This window comes from Dryas octopetala, chromosome 8 (assembly GCF_963921425.1).
Source record: "Dryas octopetala chromosome 8, drDryOcto1.1, whole genome shotgun sequence".
Taxonomy (NCBI): Eukaryota; Viridiplantae; Streptophyta; class Magnoliopsida; order Rosales; family Rosaceae; genus Dryas; species Dryas octopetala.
In genome coordinates, this window is record NC_141373.1 from 11,028,456 (window position 1) to 11,037,911 (window position 9,456).

At 36.3% G+C, this 9,456-nt stretch overlaps 2 protein-coding genes across 2 annotated transcripts; one reads left to right on the plus strand and one right to left on the minus strand.

Annotated features, from left to right (window-relative positions):
* Positions 1-1,205: 1,205 nt before the first annotated feature.
* LOC147277169 (peptide methionine sulfoxide reductase B5-like) lies at positions 1,206-3,749 on the minus strand. The gene is made up of 3 exons (XM_086253165.1): positions 3,348-3,749; positions 1,646-1,802; positions 1,206-1,541 (listed from the first exon to the last, which is right to left on the minus strand). Exons 1-3 carry the CDS (start codon positions 3,686-3,688, stop codon positions 1,377-1,379), a joined length of 663 nt encoding a protein of 220 aa, XP_086109291.1. The 5' UTR covers positions 3,689-3,749; the 3' UTR covers positions 1,206-1,376.
* Positions 3,750-6,849: 3,100 nt separating this feature from the next.
* Positions 6,850-9,122, plus strand: LOC147277170 (glutamyl-tRNA reductase 2, chloroplastic-like). The gene is made up of 2 exons (XM_086253164.1): positions 6,850-7,235; positions 7,517-9,122. Exons 1-2 carry the CDS (start codon positions 6,974-6,976, stop codon positions 8,884-8,886), a joined length of 1,632 nt encoding a protein of 543 aa, XP_086109290.1. The 5' UTR covers positions 6,850-6,973; the 3' UTR covers positions 8,887-9,122.
* The last annotated feature ends 334 nt before the right edge of the window (positions 9,123-9,456 follow it).

Consider the following 9,456-nt stretch of genomic DNA (forward strand, 5'->3'; position numbering starts at 1 on the left):
TGAACAAAAACTGGTGTTTTCAGAAAAAATAGCATGGATTTGCACAAAGTGTTTTTAGGAAAGTGGTTTTATTAGCTTGATATATATTATTGTTGATTTAGTTAGTTTTGACAAAAAAAAATTACTTAATTTAAGAGTTTAGAGTCAAGTAATTGTCTAATATGATATCAAAACTTTGTTCTATCCCTTAATTATGTATATCTCATTTTCATAAGTAAGTTGGGGCTACATGTCCATATACATTGATGGACTATTTTCAGAAAATAGCTTAATATTTTGGGATCAAATAGTTGTCGAACAGGTTATGAGGTATTTGAAGTGTTGGATGAAAGTGTCATGTTGATGGGGATTGGGAATCAAACAAAAATAAGAATGTATTACAAATATGATTTGATGGTTCTATTAGTTAAATTTCCATAAAATTAAGACCTTGCATTAAGGGATTACGTGGTCCAACTCCAATCTTATATTTGCCATTTGGTTTTACCTCATCTTCATCTCCCATGCAATGTCATTGGATTAATATCATCGTTCATACTTCATTGGCATCAAATGTTGTTCTAATTTTCTCGTCCTGTAAAAAAATTACTTGAAAACCATGTATGATAAGGCTATGCCATTACATTATTCACATTACAAAGGAGAGATATGAGCAATCTGTCATCAGGAATAGCATTCTGGGAAATAACCAAGCTCGCCATGCTGTCATTTTATGAGCTAATTTTGTGCTGGCTCGAATTATCTTATCGTGTCGTACCAAAATTATCAATCTCAGTTTCAAACTTGTCTTTCTAAAGGGACCTCTTAACTTCTAACGAGTGAAACTAAAAAACTGTATCTACCTATACATGAAGAATTTTTGCATACAATGTGTGTATATAACACCCAATTAGAATAACTGGTCGCCTACCAACACATGAAAAGATTATTGTGAGAAGGACATCGTAAGCAGAAATCTTTACTAAATATGGTGCATTGCATCATACAAGGCACTCAGTACAGGAACTCAAACGAAACCACTTTTTTTTCCTTTAAATTAAGAATAAATCACTATAGACCATATATATTGATCACCTTGCTTACCACTTCTGTAATAGAGACGAGACTTATTTACAGAGTCTCGTCTTTATTAGAAATATGGTCAGCAAGATGGCCAGCAAGAAAGTTATAATAAGTCATACAACATCCTCTGATGGATGGAGGAATGGGATCAAAAGAAGGGCCCATTTGGCTAAATTATGTGCAAGAAAGTTATATTAAATCATACAAAAAGAACAATCACAGCATTTGACACAAAGGTTGTAGCATTAATCTTTACCATGACCACCAATTTATTAACAGAATTTACGATATTAAAACGTAACATGCATAGGGCATCACTGAGAAGGATCAGAATTGGCAGGAACAAACTTGAGTGAGATACTATTCACACAATGGCGTTCATTTGTAGGTGTTGGAAAGCCTTCGCCTTTGAATACATGACCAAGATGTCCACCACAAGATGCGCATGTAATTTCGACCCTCGTTCCATCTGGGTCAGGCTGATTGCAGATGCAATTCATTATAATAGAACTGATAGCTGGAAGAGAATAGATTAAGAGAACAAAATAAAACATTGTTACCAAAAGAAGGTAAGCTCACTCACAGTAGAATTTATGGCCCCAGGAAGACCCTCATAGAAGGCTGGCCAACCACAACCAGAATTGAATTTGGTTGTGGATTTGTAGAGAGGAGTCCCACATCCTCCACAGCTATAGACTCCCTCTTCAAAGAACTTGTCATATTCTCCCGTGCCAGGATACCTTTACAGCATCCAAATAATGTCAAGAACACAAGTCAGATTTGTTCTTGAATATTAATTAGATACGATCATAAAGAACTAAGCATGTTACATTGCACCTCTCTAACAAATTATAATGATTAATTAACCTATATTGCCAATGCATGGAGCCATCAACTATACAGTAGTTATCTGGTTATCCATTTTAGTTCTGAAGATTTTGTAATAGCCATTCAACCGAAGCCTATAATACATCCCAAATAAGAACATGTTTTCCTGTTTTACATTTTATTTTATAAATTTGGGGAAGAGAGGTTCTTTTTCTCTGATAACAGTTTCAGTAATTGGAATGAATAACAGTTTCTGGAAATCAAAAATGATAATTAAAATCAACATTGAGAATAATTTCCGGACGCTTTCTACAACTCAGAGATTACATTCACTTCCTGTTTTACCACATGCTCATTTGCTCACAAACTGATAATTGCCTTCTTTCTGTAAGTGTACATATATAATAACTATTTTGCATTTATAACAAAGCAGCAGCCCCTATTTCAACTCCACTTGTGTCATGCTTAATGTCTTGTTTTTACTTTTTAGTCTATACAAGAAGTGTCTGTAGTAGGATGACAATCTTACAGTCACACCTTATGAGCACAGATTTGATCTCTTTTTGGACAATCAATGTAAGTTTGCCCAATTTGAATATATAATTTTTTTTTTTTTTGTGTTTCGTACAAGCTACTACTCCTATCTTCTTTCTCTAAAGTTGATGTTTTACAACCTACACCAATCTCACTTTCCTCCCCTTGAACAAGTGGTAGTCATGGCAGTCAACATGGAAACATATATAATCAGACCACTTTATACGATAAAAGTTACAATCATCACCACCTAATGATTTGTATTCACCCCATTTATTTAGGACTAGAAATTCACTCATCTAGCAGAAAGACAGCTATACTAGCCATGGTGGGGCGGTGTTCATTTTACATTCCACTACCCAAGCTAGTAATATGTAGAAATCATGGATAAAGGGAAGAAGAACAAGCATCAATACTAGCTCAGTCTCTAATCGGTATGCCAATCCCGTCTGTTCAATAATGAAAGAGATTCATTAAAGCACATCCACATAATCAATTCTAAATAGCAGGAACGCATCAATTGCTATGGTCTTCTGTTCTTCCATTCTTAGTAAAACCTTGAAAATGAACTTCCTTTTCATCTCTCTCTTATGTCTTAACCCATTTACAGTATTAGACTACGAAGCTTACATGAAACAAGACCCAAAAATCCTCAATCTCAGAGACTCAATTCTCAATAGCATATCCTTTATCTCACTCTTAATGTAACATACAACATCCAATTGTTCCAATATAATTAGTTTCCATACAAAACATGAATCTTTAAAATAAGTACCAAGTAAAAAAACTGAAACATAACAAATTATAACATGCTTGAAACTTGCTAGCTCTTTCTCATAATCTATACATCAATCCAATAAAGAGTAGAAGTTAGAAGTGTCAATCAAATTACTAAGCAACTAAACAACCACAAAAACTCTTACTCTGTGCCTTTTTGCCTCAGAATTCGAAACTGCTCAGGCGAGAGGACGGCCCGCCACTCCTGCTCCGATTTCTGAACCGACCCAGGTGCAGCAGCCATGGCTACAACAACTCCACCACGAAAGCTACGCTTGCTCTGTTGCAGAGACCCACCAAACCCAATAGAGGGTATGACGCTGGTGATGGGTTTTGGTGGAGAAGTGCTGAAATGGGCTTTGAAGCGAGAAGTGGGCACAGGGTTTGGAGGGCGGAGGAGCTTTGTGAGAGTGGGTGTGGTTGTGGGATTGAAGATTATGGTCTTGGAGGAAGAAAGGGGTGACGACCTGAGAATGTGCAAGCCCATTTTTAAGATAAAGAAATGAAAATGTTAGATAAGAGTATAAGACCAGTTCAACTGGAATTTGATGTAACGTGCCATTTCGGGAGCCTTTTGCTTCCTTTTATTATCTATTTCCCATTTTGATACACATTTTGTCCCTCACTATCACCCTAGTGTCAAATTACCCTTTAAAATTATAAGAATTCGGTTAATTAAGTTATCAAACTTGTAAAAACAAGTCCATGTAAGCCAATTTCATCAGATTTTATCCAAAATTTTGTATCATGTGTCTTTCAAGCAAGGAATAAAATTTCGGATTTCGAAGAAATTTCGATGAAAATTTCGATGGAAATTTCGACGGAAATTTCAAAAATTTTTAAATTTCGACAAAAATTCGACAAAAACAACGAAAATTGCTATCAAAATACGGAAATTTTGAATGAAACTTTATCATATGTTTATTTAACATATTATCTACTACATTGATAAAAAACATTGAAGAAACTAAATTATATGGTAGGTTTTATGTGATATGTGATGAATATAATGCGCGCTGGAGACAAATACTGTTAAATAAAATTAGTGTAATGAATAAATAAAATTAATATATTCATATTTTATAATTCATACACTAAATCCTATATACTATATATACTCTAATACTCTTTATTCTTTATAATCTACACACTAAGATATTAAGGTTTAGCCGTTTAGGCCCTTTAAAGTATTTTAATTATTTTTATATATAAATATATTAGGGTTTAGGGTTTAAAAACAACTAAACAAAATCTCAAACTCTTTTTTTTCTTTCTAATTGCCCAAGGGCCCCAAATCTCAATTAACAATAAACTTTTTTTTTTTCCTCTTTTTTCTTTTTTTTTTTTCTTTTTTTTCCCTTCCTTTCTCTTTTCTTTCTTCCTTTCTTCCCGTATCTCTATGTTCCCTCCCCTTATCTCTCTCTCTCTCTGATCGTTTTCCCCAAAAAATTCGTCGTCGTCCGGAGGCCAACGACAACGAGAGTACCACCAAAAGGCTCGTCTTCTTCTACTCTCCCTCCTCGTGTCTCTCTCTGTCCCAGATAACCGCCGATCATGGCGGATCGAAGCCACAGGGCCGACAGCCACTCCGGCGGCAATCTGCCTATCTCGGCGAAGTTGAGATGCCGGGCCTAGTGGGTTTTGAAGCTCTCGTCATTTTGAACATGTTGGTGGCCTCCGATTATTCATTGGACCACTGTACAAGGCGAATCGATGCCGAGAAGCCAGCGGCGGCTCCAACGCGATTTCGACGATTACGGCGGCCGAAAATTTCGCCGAAATTTTGAAATTTTTCGCGAAATCGTCGAAATTAAGACAAAATTTTGTTAGTTTTGTGTTAAAATTTCAAAATTTAATACCTTGCCTTCAAGTGAGGGCAAATGGACAATTTACAACAAAAGATCTTGCGGGTTTGTCCCTATTCACTCCCAATTCTACCAAATTTTGTTCCTTTTTGTGCCCTACATTTCTAGAAATAGTAGGGGTGATCATGGGCATATTGGGCAGGTTGGAGAGTCAACCCATGTTTGTCCAAGTTAAAAAAATTTTTTTGCCTATGCAACCCAATGAACCCACAAAAGGTTTGTCCAAATTAATTCCTCGGGTTTCTCAGATTGTCCAAATGATAACATTTTACAAGAAAACAACACGAAAATGTCCAAAAAAAAAAAACACTAATTTAAATTTCAAACATTTCATATGAAAATATTATAATCCTAAGATAGAGTTTCATTGTACCTCAATTTTCAAGGTTCAAACACCTAAACAAATATAATACAACCACTTATTTTGCTTAAGCACATAAAGTACTGATAGACTAATTAAATTCTAACTTGTCCACTGTCCTTTGAGATTCATGTGCACGGTCCAACATTCTCTCTTTAGAGTCTCACATTTCCAAAGTTTTCAACTAATTAACTTTAAATGCATATTATTAATATGTATAATATTTAAGTTCCTCAGGTTAGAAATTTCTCAACCTCGCAATTGTTGGGTAGCCCAGTTTGGAAGGCCGTAAAAAGCACCCAAGTTCGATCTTTCCTCTTCCCAACTAAAAAATATATAATAATCTCAACCCATGTAACCATGTTTGCCCAAGTTATAATTTGGGTTGGTTGGGTTAGAACTTTTTCAACCTATATTACAGACTATTACCACATCTTCTTGTCCAAATTGTATAAAGTGCGGGTTGAATTATGGTTGGTCGGGTTTGTCCAACCCGATGCCCAACCTTAAGAAATGGGACAAATCTTAGTAATGTCAAACATCATTTAACTGATGTGAAAATTAATGTCTTACATAAATGTTTTTATCTTTTTATTACATATACATGTGAAAAACAACATAAAACACAAAAGAAAAGTATAAGATTATGAAACCACATCCATCATAATTTTGTGACTTACTAGTTAGTTACATATATATTTAAAACCATTATAACTGTTTGACAATTATAATGAAACTGAATGACAACTATAATAAATTAGACGTTATTGCCAAACTTAGCAAGCAACATATATGGTGTGACCAAGAGTGATTCTACATTTTGGCTTCATGGGCTGCAGCTCATGTATTTTTTTTTAATGTTTTCTAAGTATGTTTTATATCTAGCACATCTCTACCCATAAATCTAACCTAAGTCCTACCGAACCCTCCCAAACATTTAACTGGTTTTCCACATTTTGCAAAATTTCAAAGAAACAAATGCCGCTTTTTCAAGTTTCAAACTTTCAATTAGGAAAAAAACAAAAGTTTCCTAGGGTAAGTTTAGCCCATTTCATATTAGAATCTTGATTTGCTCAAGATGTGATATTCAATGATATATAATCACATGTATGTTTATTTCAAATAACAAATCTAACAATTGTACAAAAGTTGAGTTGGACTTGGCGGTGGTCAATGGGTGGTTGGCCGGTTTTGGAAACAATAAAACATGACTACTCCTACTTTGGTTTGGGTTTGGTGTGTTTCTTTAACTTGACCAATCCCAGTATCAAAACGTGTATTTACTATTTAGCTTTCCTAGCAAAACAAAGAAAACGTGTGTATATAAATCCAACTTGGCTGCCTTCTCTCCTCGGTCAAACCTTTGAGGCTTTGACTTTTTCGCACCCAATTCCAAACCGAATCAAAGCCTTTCAAAATTTCGTTTAAAAATTCTCGATCGCTGCAATCTCTGTAGCCTTCTTTGTTCTTCTGCGCTGGTCTTCACCACACACCAACTCCGATCTTCAGACCTTAGGTTTTCAGATCTCTCTCTCTCTCTCTTTCAATGGCGGCGGCTACGAGTGGCTTCGCGGCCCCTCTTCAATGCCGGAACGCAGGTCGCACCGCCTCGACCTCTTTCTCCACGTCTTCGAATCCCCAAATCCGAATCCCATCATCCAGGCCTTTTCCAATTATCAAGCTCCGACGACCCGCTTTGAACCCTAGGTGCGAAATCGTTTCCGAGAACCCGGTCCAGACCGTTAAGACCGGTTCAAGGGCTCTGAATTCTTCCGCTCTCGAGCTGCTCAAGACGTCCTCAGCTGACAGTAAGTCCTCTTCTCATACAATACAGTTTTCATTATATATCGATTGATGTAATGGGTTGATAAAATTTGGTGAATTGGGATTGAAATAGATTTAATGAATCATTTTAATTTCATAAATAGTTGATGGGTTGTGGTTAAGGGAAAATTGGGTATAGTAGTATATCCTACATTGTGTTAAATTATGCTAATTACAGTTTGTTTAGATCTTTTATAAATGCTAAACCTTTCATGAAATAATTTTGGATCTGATTTTTCTGAACAATCTTTTTAATTTCTTTTAGGATATACCAAGGAAAAGAGCAGCATTGCAGTAATAGGCCTAAATGTACACACGGCTCCGGTCGAGATACGCGAGAAACTTGCCATCCCTGAAGCACAGTGGTCTCAAGCCATTGGCGAGCTCTGCAGTTTGAACCATATAGAAGAAGCTGCTGTTCTTAGTACTTGTAACCGTATGGAAATATATGTTGTGGCTCTCTCTCAGCATCGAGGGGTTAAAGAAGTGACTGAATGGATGTCAAAGGTTAGTGGTGTTCCCGTGTCCGAGCTTAGTAAGCACCGATTTTTGCTGTACAACGAAGATGCCACCCAGCACCTATTCGAAGTAGCCGCTGGGCTTGATTCTCTTGTCTTAGGGGAAGGTCAAATCCTTGCTCAGGTCAAACACGTTGTAAAAGTTGGACAAGGAGTACCTGGATTTGATAGGAAAATCAGTGGGCTGTTCAAGCATGCAATAACTGTTGGGAAGCGGGTTAGAACTGAGACCAACATTGCCTCTGGTTCAGTTTCTGTCAGTTCAGCTGCTGTGGAGCTAGCCTTAATGAAGCTTACTGAACATTCTTATGCTACTGCCAGAGTGTTGGTGATTGGTGCAGGCAAGATGGGAAAACTCGTGATTAAACACTTGGTTGCAAAAGGGTGCAGAAAAATGGTGGTTGTTAATAGGAGCGAGGAGAGAGTTGCTGCCATAGGTGAAGATTTCAAAGATGTTGAAATAATCTACAAACCCCTCTCAGATATGCTAGCAAGTGCTGCTGAAGCTGATGTCATTTTCACTAGCACTGCATCAGAAACCCCATTATTCTTGAAAGAACATGTAAAGATGCTTCCCTCTGTGAATCCAGAACTTGGAAAGCGGCTTTTCATTGATATCTCCGTTCCTAGGAATGTGGAACCATGTGTCTCGGATCTTGAATCTTCATGTGTATATAATGTGGATGACCTCAAAGAGGTTGTGGAAGCTCACAAGGAGGATAGGCTCCGGAAGGCTATGGAAGCTCAGACAATTATCAGTGAGGAATTAAGCAAATTTGAAGCTTGGAAAGATTCGCTTGAGACTGTACCTACCATCAAGAAGTTTAGAGCTTATGCTGAGAGGATCAGGGCTTCTGAAGTTGACAAGTGTTTGTCAAAGATGGGCGATGATATCCCAAAGAAGAAACAAAGAGCTATTTACGATCTTAGCATGGGAATAGTGAATAAACTCCTTCATGGTCCAATGCAGCACCTCAGGTGTGATGGAAGTGACAATCGTACTTTGAGTGAGATACTAGAGAATATGCATGCTATAAACAGAATGTTCAATCTTGAGACAGATATGTCTGTGTTGGAAGAAAAGATTCGAGCCAAGGTGGAACAGACCCGGAGGTAAGGGTCTTTGTAGCTGGATTTTTTTTGCTCCAGTTGCAATGAAATTGGAATTCCGGCGTAATGACCCTTATGTAAGTGGCGGAGCCACATAGGGACCAGGGGGACACAGCCCCATCTCACCTCTAATTAATTCATTTTTCTTTTTGATTTCTCCATCATTTTTGTTAATATAGTATGACCTATATTTTCTAAATAATTACTTTTGGCATAAAATATGAAATAGTTTCTTGTGTAGCATGTGTAAATCTAAGTGAATCATTATATATATTTTTTCAATGGTATAACGTAAAAGTCGATCTGTCTTGTTTATTTTATAGAAAAATGTTTATTCTTGTTGGAGATACTTGATGATTAATTAACTTAAGAACAAGTTAATTTTTTTAATTTTTTGTTTGTGAAAATAATTCTAATTATGTAAAGATGATTTTTATTATTGTGAATGTCATGAGAAAAACAATCGTTCATTTAAAACAATGAAATTATCATACATGTGATAAGGTGTAGAAATATATAGATATGTGCTTGGGCTTATTATTTTAGAAAACAAAAATGAGCTTCTGCGTGTCATAGT

Bases quoted from the DNA above. Each gene is read 5' to 3' on its own strand.
- LOC147277170 (XM_086253164.1), top strand. From the start codon at position 6,974: ATGGCGGCGGCTACGAGTGGCTTCGCGGCCCCTCTTCAATGCCGGAAC. The intron at 7,236-7,516 runs GTAAGTCCTCTT...AATTTCTTTTAG, and splicing joins CAAGACGTCCTCAGCTGACA to GATATACCAAGGAAAAGAGC.
- LOC147277169 (XM_086253165.1), bottom strand. From the start codon at position 3,688: ATGGGCTTGCACATTCTCAGGTCGTCACCCCTTTCTTCCTCCAAGACC. The intron at 1,803-3,347 runs GTAAGAGTTTTT...GATGCTGTAAAG, and splicing joins CTGAGGCAAAAAGGCACAGA to GTATCCTGGCACGGGAGAAT. The intron at 1,542-1,645 runs GTGAGTGAGCTT...ATCTGCAATCAG, and splicing joins CTGGGGCCATAAATTCTACT to CCTGACCCAGATGGAACGAG.